The 14,069-nt window shown below is 36.4% G+C and overlaps 1 protein-coding gene across 3 annotated transcripts; it reads left to right on the top strand.

Moving 5' to 3' along the window:
• Window positions 1–655: 655 nt before the first annotated feature.
• Window positions 656–11,543, top strand: LOC103928642 (disease resistance protein RPS6). 3 transcript variants are annotated; one of them, XM_048569187.1, is made up of 8 exons: window positions 656–836; window positions 5,469–6,465; window positions 6,596–7,691; window positions 7,858–8,130; window positions 8,229–8,561; window positions 8,642–9,826; window positions 9,962–10,513; window positions 10,716–11,543. In XM_048569187.1, the coding sequence occupies exons 2-8, from the start codon at window positions 5,735–5,737 to the stop codon at window positions 11,082–11,084; spliced, it is 4,539 nt and encodes a 1,512-aa protein (XP_048425144.1). In that variant the 5' UTR covers window positions 656–836; window positions 5,469–5,734; the 3' UTR covers window positions 11,085–11,543. The 3 variants fall into 3 exon arrangements, with proteins under 3 accessions (XP_048425144.1, XP_048425143.1, XP_048425142.1); XM_048569186.1 differs by having other exon boundaries at window positions 658–836; window positions 5,565–6,465; window positions 7,858–8,148; XM_048569185.1 differs by having other exon boundaries at window positions 658–836; window positions 7,858–8,148.
• The last annotated feature ends 2,526 nt before the right edge of the window (window positions 11,544–14,069 follow it).

The raw sequence follows: 14,069 nt of genomic DNA, 5'->3' as shown, positions 1-14,069 counted from the left end.
GGCACATGCTGATTGTGAAGCCCTTCAACATACAAGTTGCAAAGAGCACCTTGACATACGTTTCTTTTAAGACGCATGTAGAATTTTTCGCAAACAACTTAATATGTGGTTTGGTGTTATAAATGCCAAAATGGCTTAGTATCCCTATCTTTTCTGGTAATTATGTGGTATAAATTAATGGAGTAATCATGAAGTCAAGAAAGTTACATGTGAATCGAAGGTTATATGCGAACTTAGTATCCCTATCTTTTCTGGTAATTATGTGGTAGAAAATTTGGAAATAAAATTTTCTTAAGAGGGATAGATTGTTATAACTCATCCCTATTTATTTGTGTGAAATAATTCATTTATTGTGAAATGACCAAAATACCCTAAAAAAAGAAGAGTTAGCTTCGCTTGACCTTTGAGCTCTTGACAAGTATTGTGAAACTCTGTATATAAGTTGTATTATTTAACTCATTATATAACATTTTAATGCTAAAAAATGATAATTTTTTTTGAGTGTTGATCAAAGTGATTGACTCAATAAACAATTATATCTGCATCCTCAATACCATGACACTAAAAAACAAAAACAATTATATATGCCTTTGATAATATTCTAGTTGGTTAATTGGATATCTACCTTCGGAATTTTAAGAGGGAGAAGTAGAATAATATTAATATTATAAAATATGAAGATTAAAAAAGAGAAAGGGAAAGATGAGGAGGCTTCTGGAAGGCAGGATAGGGAATGGGGAAAATCGTCCGATAAGGTGCCAAGAAGTGGGAAAAATTGAAGGGGGAGGAAAAAGTAGGAAAGCTCAACGGCACAGGGAATCCTCTGCCTCGTCAAGGTGCTTTCTTTGTCCATTTGATTATTCAATTCATGAATCTCTCACTTTACCCGTCTTTGATTCAACTGTTTCCGAACTTTTTTTCAGAAATATTTCTTGTTATTTTATTGATTTGGGTAATTGGGTATTTGCGGATGTGGTGGGTTTAGTTTAATTCTGGTGAACAAATGGTGGTTGCACGCCAGTTAGTGAATCTCTTAGTTTGTACTCTATGCCCTCTAGTTGATAGTTTGAAATTTGCTTGTTTGACACTTTTTGACTTCGAATTAGTTTAATGGGTGTTTATTGAAGTCTTAGTTTGGTGTTGTTCTGGCATTGCTCACCAGGATTAATCTGCATTTCAAGTTCATTGTATACGTTGGTTAGATTTGGCAGATTGTGTTTATTTAGGATTGGAAGGCTGGTACTACGTGTGCATAATGCTTGTTGGATCTCTTAACATGTGGTACATTGCAGCTAGACAATATTAGTTCTATTGATTAGCCTTAAGGTTATTGCTTTAGCGCGATGATTATTTTCTCCCTGGTATGAACACACATATGGGCAGTGAATTGTTTACATTGTGTTTATATACATATGGGAAAAAGAATGGCAAGCAAATGTGTCTGGTTGTCTACTTTGACATTTGTTTCTTTTATTGATAGCATAAAGGGGGTTGTCAAGTGTTATTCCGCATATCTCAGTCTGTTGGTTGAACTCTTTCATATGCATCTTTCATATAAAAAATTCTCAAGGTGCAGAGAGGAGAGAGAGAGAGAGGAGGTGTGTGTGTATATATATGTATATATTATATCAGATATGAGATTGATAATTACAGGAACAAGTTATAGCAGAGCTCCTCCGTTTCCTTTTTTCTTTTAATCTCCCTCTAAGCGAGTAATAGAGATAGGAAATCTGCTTCATGCCTCCTTGTCTGCAACCGGATTAGAAGAAAGGGATTGAGGTTGATCCAAACCATTGGGCAAAAGCGCGATTTCATTTGCCAAACCTATGGCATGCTAATTATCGGTAAAGATTGTCATATTTTCTTTGGTCTTTCCATAGCTACTCTATATTACGTTTGCAGAATTCATCAGGTCCTCTCGGGTGGTTTATATAGATATGTATATCCGCAAGGATGCATGACTGTAAGACTTTAACTTGGAGATCAGTTCGATTGCTATAAACTCACAACCAGCACTTTAACAACATATTTAATTAGTTCTTTAACAATCAGCACTTTAACAATAAATTTAGATTAAAAAATATCTTTAATTAGTTCTCTCTAATAATCAATTGTTGATATTTTTAACGGTTATCAATCAGTTCTTGATACGCAGAAAAATATGTCAAAAATACATGAATTTTCTTTTCAATATGCTTTCTCAAGTGAGAGGTATTTTGCTAGTAACAAATCAATTCTTAGCAAATATATTATATTACATTTATTGATAACAGCTAAAAATATTGTTTTTAAACTCAATAATTAGAATTGTATGAAGATTTGAAAGATTAAAATACCAAAAATGCATGCTAAATGTGCCTATAACGGTATTTAATTATCAAAAAAAGAAAACTATGACAAATTTTTCTCTGTTAATTTTCAAGTTGTTAAAAACAAAACATGTGAATCAGTAGAAAAAAAAGGTAAATGGTAAAAAAAAAAACCAAAATGAATAGACGGATAAATGCATAAATAGTTACGATTAAATGAGTGTGCGGGTATGAGTAATCATTTATAAACAGTTATGAGTATGAGTACAACCGTTTAGGCAATTACCCAACGGATAAACGGTTATACGGGTATGAACATAAACGGTTATGGGTAAATAACCGCGATTACCCGTCCGCCATAATCAATGCCCATCCCTAGTCCACATATTAATAAATCAGAACCAAAAATTCCTTAATTCATATAAATGAGGACTTTAAGCCCTTAATACACGTACATATTAAGGATGAACATAAATTTCAAAAATATAAATTTTTAACACAAAAATCTTCCCATTTGTTAAAAAAAAATAAAATAAAAGGGTTGAAAAGGTTAAAAGTGAAAAAGTGAATAAGACATATGATGAGGAACAGTAGTTGGATGATGGCAGTGACATGTGAAAAAGAGAATAAGTGAATCAAACAAAGTAGAGAAAGAGAGGAACAGTAGTTTGGTGATGGTAGTGGTGACATGTGAAAATGAAATATAATAATTTTTTCAAATATGAATGGTTGTGAGTGGAAAAGGATCGATCATTTTCTTAAGGATCTTAGAGATTCTATAATCTTATCAGTTCATCATACATCGTACCATAAGAAATTATTTTAAAATTTAAAATTTAAAATTAAATATGAATGATATTTAATAAAAACTAACCGCATGATATACGATAAACGGATAAGATCACTAGATCCCTAAGATCCCTGCCGGACCCTTTTCGTTGTGAGTAACCTGAATGAGCCAGCAACCTCACATGCGTCTACACCAACGTCAGTGAATTAAGATTCGTACACCAAAATGTCGGCAAAGAGGAGGGAAGAAAAATAGTAAATTAAAAAAAGCAAGCTTTTTCCCTTTAATTGACGTGTTTACACGTTCAAAGTTTGGAATTTTCTCGGTTAGTGACCACTTTCTTTTAAAAATTTCCGAACACCTTCTATTGAGTTCTTGTTTATAATTTCTAAAAGCAAAAGAAAAATAAGTAAATTTCACACTACAAAATCATGAAGGACTAAGAATATAGTCCTACACTACTGAAGATTGCTTAAGATTTATAATATGTCCTTCAAAAGCTATTAGGAGGTCATAAGGGAGCCCAAAACTTAATCTGAAACTAAAAGAGATCATATCATCCGTACGAGAGTAACTTCTACGCCATCGTGTGTCCCATGCCAAATTAATTTAGTGTGTGTGTGTACACACACACACACACACACCACGTGATAACATTGTATCATGGGCACGTACAAGACACCACCACGATAATGCACCTATGCCATGAAAGTCCTCACTGGAGAATCTCTTAACAAAACATGCGACCCCATGTATGTTTTTGTCTCACCCTAATTTGAGAGTTGCCCTAGAATTAAGATGGGACAATTAGTTAGCGTATTAACAAAACCAATGTTTCAAGTTTATTGGCTATCATTGTCACACTCGAATCCCAAGATAAATTCAGGATCGACACGTGACGTCACCATGTACCTGTGCATCCACCATGCCTCACCTCCGAAACATGGACAAAACACAACTCAAGGTCCAATGGCGTAGTAACCTTTTTGTTTACTTTATGGATGCATCTACTCTTTGTATTAGACTACCTACGTACCCTCAACCAGGATCAAATCATTCATAGTTCATCGAATCATGCCTTCTGTTATGGCAATGCATGATATGATTTCCAGTGATACTAGTAAGTTCAACAGAAAATAAATAAATAAATAAATATATATATATACACACACACGGTATCCTTAATAAGAAACAATTCCATCCCTTTCAGGTTTTATACGTATATATTCGTTCCAACTTCAGACATGTGCAACAGGTATGATAATGTTAAACAAATGGAGACCTTAAATAGATATTTCATACATAGGACAATTACCACATATGCCTTTTCAACATTTATACCCAAAAGGTCATATTGTTTCATATGTTAAAATAGGCATCTGTAAAGTTGGGAGAGCATTGGTTTGTCCAGGGCATATAATCTAATACTGCATAAAAGTAGTAAGAAATAAAATATATGTTATCAACCTGCTCGAGTTCACTTTTACAGAAAGCTCTATCAAAGATCAGAAGCAATATTTAGCATAAGCAGTCGTATAGCTTCACTCTTATCAAATGTTCCTACAATTACGAACGATTTTTTTCATTTTATTTTCACTTTTATATAGAGTCAATAAACAGGAGACTAGTCATCCGTTATAATCGTGGGTAATATCCATAACCGTTATTTAAACGGTTATATCCATAATCGTTTTTTTGTTTAAACGGTTATCCATAACCGTAATCGTTAATTTTAAATGGACGGGTAATGGCGGTTACTCATAACCATGGGTATTTTGTCCATCCCTAAATTGTGGATTGAGTGCTTAATGGTTGTTATATTAATTTAGTTGAGGAAACGATGTTCTCTCAATTGATTTAATAACTTTAGGTTTTATTTAGAATTTGATTAAGGAACTTCGGGTTTGATCATTTTATATTATGATGATCAAGGAACTTCAGGTTCGATCTTTTTATATGATCGATCTTTTTACAAGTACAAAGAAATAATATATAATATTTACAAGTTCGACAAGTGTGCTTACATTCTCAGAACAATAGCAGTAGTTATCTCATTATCAAACTGAAATGACAAAGCAATGGAAGAGATTGTATTTTTCCTTCTCTGTATTTTATCTGCATATTTGTGAGCTGATGGACCTTTATATAAGAAAACTATGTCTTCTTTGTTAAAGCCAAGGGATATGAAAAGTAGGCAGCACATCTTCAACGTCTGTTAACTGGCAAGAAACGGTGGATGTTGCATATTTTTTATTTGGGTCATCCACTTTTATAACAAATTTGTCTTTATGAAACGTATGAGCTCATGATTATGTCTTAATTTGCCTTTCTTCATTTGTGTGAACGCTTTGAATCTTTGTTCGCGGAAGGTGATTGAGTTGGATCATTTTCTCGGAGATTTCGAGGAAGGTGCAAGTCAAGTCAACTAGTGTAATTGCTGAATTGATAAATGATTTTCGCGGAAGGTGCTTGAGTTGGATCATTTTCTTGGAGATTTCGAGGAAGGTGCAAGTCAAGTCAACTAGTGTAATTGCTGAACTGAAAAATGATTTAGTCTCTGCGGCAACTGCTCTCTCCTCCCTTTGCTTTCTCCCCAATTTCTACCTCTGTCTATGCTTAGTGCAGAGAGAGAGAAATGGCGAGAGACACGGAGACAGAGAGAGAGACACGGAGAGAGAGAGAGAGAGACGGAGAGAGAGAGACAGCGACAACGATGGAGTGTTTCATGACTCTCTTGCACATGTGCTTCAGCTTGTTTAAGTTTTCTTCTCCGTCTTCTGCTGGTGCCGGTGCTTCTGCTGCCGATGATGTTGGTGGTGCTGCTGCCGATGATAATGGTGCTGGTGCTTCTGCTGCCGATGATGTTGGTGGTGCTGCTGCCGATGATAATGGTGCTGATAACCCCCCTCTCCGGGGAAAGTATGATGTGTTTATCAGTTTCAGAGGGGAGGACACCCGCTTTAATATTACCAGCCATCTTCATGCTGCCTTAGTTCAGAGGAAAATTGAAACCTACATAGATTACAACCTCCAAAGAGGAGAAGAAATCGGACCTGCCCTTCTAGGGGCAATCGAGAAATCCACTCTTTCGGTGATCATTTTCTCACAAAACTATGCTTCTTCCACGTGGTGTTTGGAGGAACTTGTGCATATACTCAAATGCAAGAAAAATTCTGGCCAGATAGTTATACCCATATTCTATGACATCAATCCATCTGATATACGACAACAGCGCGGGAGTTATGCGCGTGCATTTGCTCAACTTAAAAAACGTTTCTACGACAGTATCGACAAGGTGCAGAAGTGGAGGGATGCTTTGACCACTGCAGCCAATCTGGCTGGGTTTGATTATTCAGAAAAATCAAGGTAACTAATTAACTTGTATAAATTAATAATTTTGTTTAAACTTGCGACATTTTGATTTGTGCTAAGATTTGGTAAGGCATATTTAAGCCTAATTTTTGATTTCGTACATAATCATAATTAAATATGCCAGGACGGAGGCGGAGGCAGATCTAATTAAGAAAGTTGTTGATGACATTTGGACCAGATTGAAATGTGAATCATCATGCAATTTAGAGGGTTTGGTTGGAATTGAAAGCCGCATCGAGCAAATTGAATCGCTATTAGACATTCATTTACAGGACGCTTGTATCACTGTAGGTATTTGGGGCATGGGTGGTATTGGCAAGACCACCCTTGCTGAAACTGTATTTCACAGACTCTCTTCTAAATTTGAAGCCCGTTGTTTTCTGAGAAATGTTAGGGAGAACTTAGAACAACCAAATGGACTAGATCACTTGGAAAAAACACTTCTTAAAGAGATATTAAAGGAAGAAGGTCTGTCCATAGGATTAACTTTTGTTCGAGAAAGGCTCATTCGTACAAAGGTCCTCATTGTTCTTGATGATGTGAGTGATTCGATGCAAATGGGACGTTTAGCTGCCAATCGTCTTCAGTTTGGCACCGGAAGTAGAATAATTATCACAAGTAGAGATAGGAGAACATTTAGGCAAACTGTTGAAGAGGATAAGATCTACGAGGTTGAGGGATTAAAACCGGATGACGCTCTCCATCTCTTTCGTTCACATGCTTTCAAGAATAACAATACTCCTACAATAGATTTTAAGGAGTTGCCAGAAAAGGTGGTGGATTATGCTGGAGGCATTCCATTAGCTATTATAACTCTCGGGTCCTTGTTTGTAAATTGCAAGAGCAAAGCAGAATGGGAAGATGAATTGAACAAGTTGAAACAATTTCCCGATGAAAATATCCAGAGAGTGTTGAGACTAAGTTATGACAGATTGGGAAAAAATGATAAGGAGATATTTTTAGATGTAGCTTGTTTTCACAAAGGGAAGCATGTGGAGTATGTAAAAAAAATGTTAAACATTCGTGGATTCTGTGCGGCGGCTGGAATTAGAGCTCTCATTGACGCTTCTCTCATATCAATTGATTCAACATGGGTAGAGATGCATGATTTGATTCAAGATATGGGACGCACAATTGTTTACGAACAATGTAAGGATCCCTGTAAACGTAATAGGTTGTTCAACGATGAGGATGTCTATCATGTACTGGAAAGTAATAGGGTAAGAGCCAAATGCATTCAATTTCTTTCTTTTCTATTTCTATTAAAAATAAATAGCAAAACACCAAAGAACTCATTCATAAAAAAAAGGTCAGATACCTGAAAGTTTAATGTGATTGAATTTTGTTGTATATATATTCGCATTTAAACTTTGCTCTTACTGTCAGGGAACTCGACATGTTCAAGCCATATTGATTAAATGTTGGCAGACTGAAAAGCGACCTTTGAAACGTGCAGACTTCAAAGTGATGTTTAACCTAGAAATGCTAATTGTTTATTCTGAACCGCTTGGAAACTACAGCACATTAACCACTTCTCTGGATCTTCCCAATTCTCTTCGTTATCTTTACTGGTACAGATATCCTTGGGAATCTTTACCGTCAAATTTTACTCCTGAAAATCTAGTTGAGCTCCATATGCCCTATAGCCGAGTTAACCAGGTTTGGAAAGAAGACAAGGTATATATGTTTATTTTAGTTATTGTATAAATTGCATTGTAGAAAGTCACGCTTATTAGTTATCTTTAATTTTGTTACAGAGACTTGTGAACTTAGAAGTGATCAATCTGCAGTACTCTAGAAATCTAACTGAAGTTCCAAATCTCTTTGGGAGTCCAAAAATTGGGCACATAAATCTTCATGGCTGTGAAAGTTTGGTTGAAATTCCTTCGTATTTTCAACATCTTGACAAGCTTACTTATCTTGATCTTGGACGCTGCACGAGTTGTCCCATCAGTCTTCCCAATTCTCTTCGTTATCTTCACTGGGATCAATATCCTTTGAAATCTTTGCCGTCAAAATTTTCTCCTGAAAATCTAGTTGAGCTTCATATGCCCAATAGCCGAGTTAAGCATCTTTGGAAAGAGGACAAGGTATATATGTTTATTTTAGTTCTGGTATAAATTGCCTTGTAGAAAGTCACACTTATTAGTTATCTTTAATTTTGTTACAGAGACTTGTGAACTTAAAAGTGATAAATCTGCAGTGCTCTAGCAATCTAATTGAAGTTCCAAATCTCTCTCGGAGCAAAAAAATTGGGCACATAAATCTTCATGGCTGTAAAAGTTTGGTTGAAATTCCTTCGTATTTTCAACATCTTGACAAGCTTACTTATCTTGATCTTGGAAGTTGCACGAGTCTCATCAGTCTTACCAATATTTGCAAGTTGAAATCTCTCAAGTTCCTTAATCTGTCTTGGTGCTCTAAACTTGAATCCTTCCCAGAGATTGCGGTCCCAATAAAACATTTGGAGTCTCCAATTTTAAATAAAACAGCTATTCAAGAGCTACACTCATCAATCAAGTTTCTCCCTGCGCTCGAAAGAATTGACTTAAGAGGCTGCAGAAGGCTTTTAAGTATCCCAAAGAGCATTTGTGAGTTGAAATCTCTTGTGAGTCTTGATCTCAAATGGTGCTCGATGTTTTACAGATTCCCTCAAATCTTGGAGCCAATGGAACATCTGCAATCTCTTAATTTGGAAACGACAGCGGTCGAAAAGCTTCCTTCATCTATTGGAAATCTAATTGGGCTTCACACATTAGATCTTGGTATGTGCAAGAACCTTAAGGTTGTCTCAAGAAGTATCTACAAGTTGACCAATCTTAAAAATCTCAGCTTTTATGCCTGTCGGAAACTAAAAAAATTGCCTTCCAACTCTGTCGGTTTGCCCTCTTTGGAACTTCTAAATCTCAGTCGCAGCGGTCTTTTAGGAATCCCCGATGGCCTAGTTTGCACAACCTCCTTGTATAGTTTAGATTTGAGTAGAAGCATGATTAGGAACTTACCTGCGAGCATCAAACAAGCTTCGCCGTTGTCTACACTCCGCTTAATTGGCTGCAAGTGGCTTCAATCTTTACCAGAGCTCCCATTAGTAGATTCACTTAAAGCACATGGCGGCACATCACTGAAGACAGTGTCAAGTTCAAGGACCACACACTACACACAAGGTGGGGATAAATATCAATATTTTGGAGGAGGACTTGATTTTTCTAATTGCCGAAATTTGGATGATAATGCAAGGAGCAACATAATGGATTATGCACAGCTTAGAATTATGCAAGTGCTAATTGCATCGTCAAAGTTAAGAGAAGAAGAAGAAGAAGAAGAAAATGATGATGAAGAGCACTACGACGACCATGTATGTCTCCCTTTGTCCTTCTCACTTGTGTTGTTGAATTGAATATATATGTTTTTGTCTCTGATCAAATTAAGGTTGGAGCAGCTGCTAGTTTCTCACAAATTTAAATAAATATAATTCCCATTAATGTTACAGGAGTATTACAGTTATTGGCGGCCTTCGGTTAGCGTTGTATGTCCGGGAAAAGAAATTCCAGGTTGGTTCAGCTATCAAAATGAGGAATCTTCTGTAAAAATCAAGCTTCGTCAAGATTGGTTTCGAACTGGTTTATTGGGTTTTGCGCTCGCTGTTGTTGTTTCTTGGAAGTTGAACTGCCAGCTGAACCGGATGGTAATAAGAGCTCGTTTCAATGCCAAATTCATGGGTGAAAGCCATGAAATGTTCACTAGTCAATTCCATATCAGCCTAGTTGATTGGAAATTGAATGACTACCGTTATGACCAACATCACGTGTACCTGTGGGATATGACCTTTATAAGTGAAGAGGTAGCAAAAAAATGCTACCCTGACGTTTGCAAACATGCCAATGAAGCCTCTGTTGAATTCTGCCTTGTGGTTGGGGATTCCAGCGAACCAACTTCCTACATGAAGGTGGAAAAGTGTGGGATATGTCCATTGTATGCCGAAGATGCTGAGAGATTCAAATTTGATCATGTCATCATAAGAGGTGTCCCAGAGGCAAAACGAGTAACGCCCGTGCCTTGGGCCTCTCCCTTTGAAAGAGGCCTCATTTTTTATTACCTTTATTTTACATATACCTTTAAAATGTCATCTTCATCATATACTCGAAAAAAGCGAAGAAAAAAAAAGCAAAAAAATTCCTTATTCTCCTAGTTTTCCTAGTTTATTAAAAGAAATTATATTTAAAGTACTACATTCTTCCTCTCAGGTCATCGTGTCGGGGGAACCAGAAGAAGAAGAAGAAATACGCCATGATGATTTTGAAGCCAGTGATCCCAAAGACAGTGGATCAAGTGATGAGTCTGAAGAAGAAGCCAGTGGAAGTGGAATTGATAACAGTGCGGACTTGTTAGTTCATCAATCTTACAGGGAAACTAGTCTTATGGACCTGAAGCCAATGCGTGTTAAAAGTTTGAAGCCAATGCTTTTTAAGAGTTTGAAGTCAACATGGAATGAGGTACATAGGCCCTATTACTATTGTCCAAGACATTCAGTTGAATATGAAGGTGAAGAAGAAGAAGAAAGAAGAGCTAGGGAATTTCACGAGGGAAATTTCACTTGGAAGTGGATCAAGTGATGAGTCTGAAGAAGAAGCCAATGGAAGTGGAATTGACAACAGTGGGGACCTGTTAAGAAGAAGAAGAAGAAAGACGGTGAATCAAGTGATGAGTCTGAAGAAGAAGCTAGTGGAAGTTGAAGATCAAGTGATAAGTTTGAAGAAGAAGCTTGTGGAAGTGGAATTGACAACAGTGCGGACCTGTTCAGAAGAAGAAGAAGAAAGATGGTGGATCAAGTGATGAGTCTGAAGAAAAAGCCAGTGGAAACCTGTTAAGAAGAAGAAGAAGAAGCCAGTGAAAGTGGAATTGACAACAGTGCGGACCTATTAGTCCATTGTTGAGAGCATAAAGTTATATTTTTACACCCTCTTTTGCGTAGGTTTTTGACTTAAAATCTCTATGCATCACAATGTATTTTGTTATTTGTATTGTATTTCAGGATAAAAAGTAAGGGCCTGAAGAAATCATTTTATTTTGAATATCTTAAGAGCCTAGAAATGATAGTTTGAAGCCCAACTTGCCCAAGACCAGACTATAGCCCACAAGTGGCCCAAGAGCTGCCAGAAAAGGCCCTTGCAGAATAGCCAACTTGCCAGTTTTGCCCTGAAGTGCTTGTTTTCAATTACTCCTATACTAAAAGCTGATTGTGTTGAGCTATAAATGAGAGTCAATTTAAGAATGTAAATGTGTTAGATGTTAGAAAACTCCAAGCCTTTTAATAGGAGAAAAATACACAGAATTTGAAGGAGGAAAATGAGGAGATACACAACATCAAAGAGGAGGAGGAGCATCCCTAAGTATCCATATTCTAAATTAAAAACATAACAAAATACATAAAAACAAAAAAAAGAGGGAGAAGAAGATGCAATTTCTAAATCCATGAGTCCTGGACGCCGAGAACAAGTAAAGAAGATCAATTCAAGATGAGAGCATGCTAGTTTTGCAAGGAAGACACTTTGGTATATCTCAAGTTCTAGTATTCCTTATCCATCCTTTCATAACCCCTACCCTAAAAACCATACATTACAACCTTATGAAAAACCTAGCTGATCTTTGAGGACGCATTCATGGGTGTTAGTAAGTATGTGTGTTATCATATTCTTAGTATTCGATTCCTTTCATGAGATCTGTTCAGAAAGTTTTTTTGTTTCTACTTGAATTATGTGTGAGAATATCTTGCTTTCCATTACATAACCTCACTCACATATACTTGTTGAGAGCAAGCCCTAGGAATCAAGTGAAAGAGTGAATATGTGAGATTAGAGTTGAGACGAATCTTATCTTCCTTGCTTGAGCTTGTAACTTAGTAACAGGTTGAATTTGGGCTAGAGCACCTCACTAACATGCAGATTTGATTGCTGGAAAGGTAAAGTCAAAGTTAGGAGCGTAAGGCATAGTTGAGCTTTGATTCTTATTATCTTGTTTCAAAAGTGCCCTAATCATTGTTTTGTAGGTTGTTTCGAACGTTTATGGGTACCGTCACTGTTAAACCCTTAGAAGACACAACTCCTCCTATTAGGGATGCCTAGAGGTTTAAAGGCTTGATGGATAAATTGAATGCATTCATCTCACCAACGAAATTGGTCTTAGATTAACTTATGTTTGTCTTTTATGCTGTTTTTGTTACTTTTAGTTTTGGTTTGCTCAAGGACTAGCAAAATCTAAGTTTGGGGGTATTTGTTGAGAGCATAAAGTTATACTTTGACGCCCTCTTTTGCTTAGGTTTTTGACTTAAAATCTCTATGCATCACAAGATATTTTGTTGTTTGTATTGTATTTCAAGATGAAAGTAAGGGCTTGAAGAAGTCATCTTATTTTGAATATCTTAAGAGCCTAGAATGGATAGTTTGAAGCCCAACTCACCTAAGACCAGACTATAGCCCACAAGTGGCCCAAGATCCGTTAGAAAAGGCCCTTACAGAACAGCCAACTTGTGAGTTTTGCCTTGAAGTGCTCATAACGAATTATAAAATGGGCCATATATGGTTGGAAAGCCCTGGAAGTCTTCTTTCTCATGGTCTTTGTAACTTGTGATTCGGAGGTTTCGACAAGAAATTATGACAGAATAAAGAGGAGCTGTTCAGTTACAAATTCTGATAACAACTAGTTTTTAGTTACTCCTATACTAAAAGCTGATTGTAATGAGCTATAAATGAGAGTCAATTTAAGGATGTAAATGTGTCAAATGTTAGAAAACTCCTAAGACTTTTAATAGGAGAAAAATACACAGAATTTGAAGGAGGAAAAGGAGGAGATACACAACATCAAAGAGGAGGATGAGTCCTCCGCCTTGAGCCGTTTCTAGGTTCTAGCTTTCCTAACTTTTTATGGATCTGAAGCCAATGCGTGTTAAGAGTTTGAAGCCAATGCTTTTTAGGAGTTTACGGTCAACATGTAATGAGGTACCTAGGCCCTATTACTCTTCTCCAAGATATCCAGTTGAATTTGACGACTAAATTTTTAAAGAAGAAGAAAGACAGTGGATCAAGTGATGAGTTTGAAGAATAAACCAGTGGAAGTGGAATTGACAATAGTGCGAACCTGTTAGTCCATCATCTTACAGGAAAATTAGCTTTATGGACCTGAAGCCAATGCGTGTTAAGAGTTTGAAGCCAATGCTTTTTAAGAGTTTGAAATCAACATGTAATGAGGTGCCTAGGCCCTATTAATATTCTCCAAGATACCCAGTTGAACTTGAGGATTAAATTTTTACAACTAACTGGTATCGGTATGTTTCTTTTAAGAAGACTTGAAGCCAATGCGTGTTAAGAGTTTGAAGCCAATACTTTTTAATAGTTTGAAGTCAACATGTAATGAGGTACCTAGGCTCTATTACTATTTTCCAAGATATCCAGTTGAATTTGAGATTAAATTTTTACAGCTAAACTAGTATCGGTATGTTTCTTTTAAGAGGAAGAAGAAGCTAGTAGAAGTGGAATTGATAACAATATGAACTTGTTAGTCCATCATCTTACAGGGAAACTAGTCTCATGGACTTGAAGCCA

Source organism: the organism of the source record quoted next, unplaced genomic scaffold, assembly GCF_019419815.1.
Source record: "Pyrus x bretschneideri cultivar Hongxiangsu unplaced genomic scaffold, Pyrus_bretschneideri_v1 Contig5, whole genome shotgun sequence".
Taxonomy (NCBI): Eukaryota; Viridiplantae; Streptophyta; class Magnoliopsida; order Rosales; family Rosaceae; genus Pyrus; species Pyrus x bretschneideri.
This window is presented reverse-complemented; position numbering and strand designations above follow the sequence as displayed.

What these genes read in the sequence shown, in the direction of transcription:
- LOC103928642 (XM_048569186.1), top strand. Translation starts at nt 5,735, where the DNA reads ATGGCGAGAGACACGGAGACAGAGAGAGAGACACGGAGAGAGAGAGAG. An exon ending in ATGTACTGGAAAGTAATAGG is followed by an intron (nt 7,692 to 7,857) that starts GTAAGAGCCAAA and finishes TCTTACTGTCAG; the next exon opens with GGAACTCGACATGTTCAAGC. An exon ending in AAGAGCACTACGACGACCAT is followed by an intron (nt 9,827 to 9,961) that starts GTATGTCTCCCT and finishes TTAATGTTACAG; the next exon opens with GAGTATTACAGTTATTGGCG.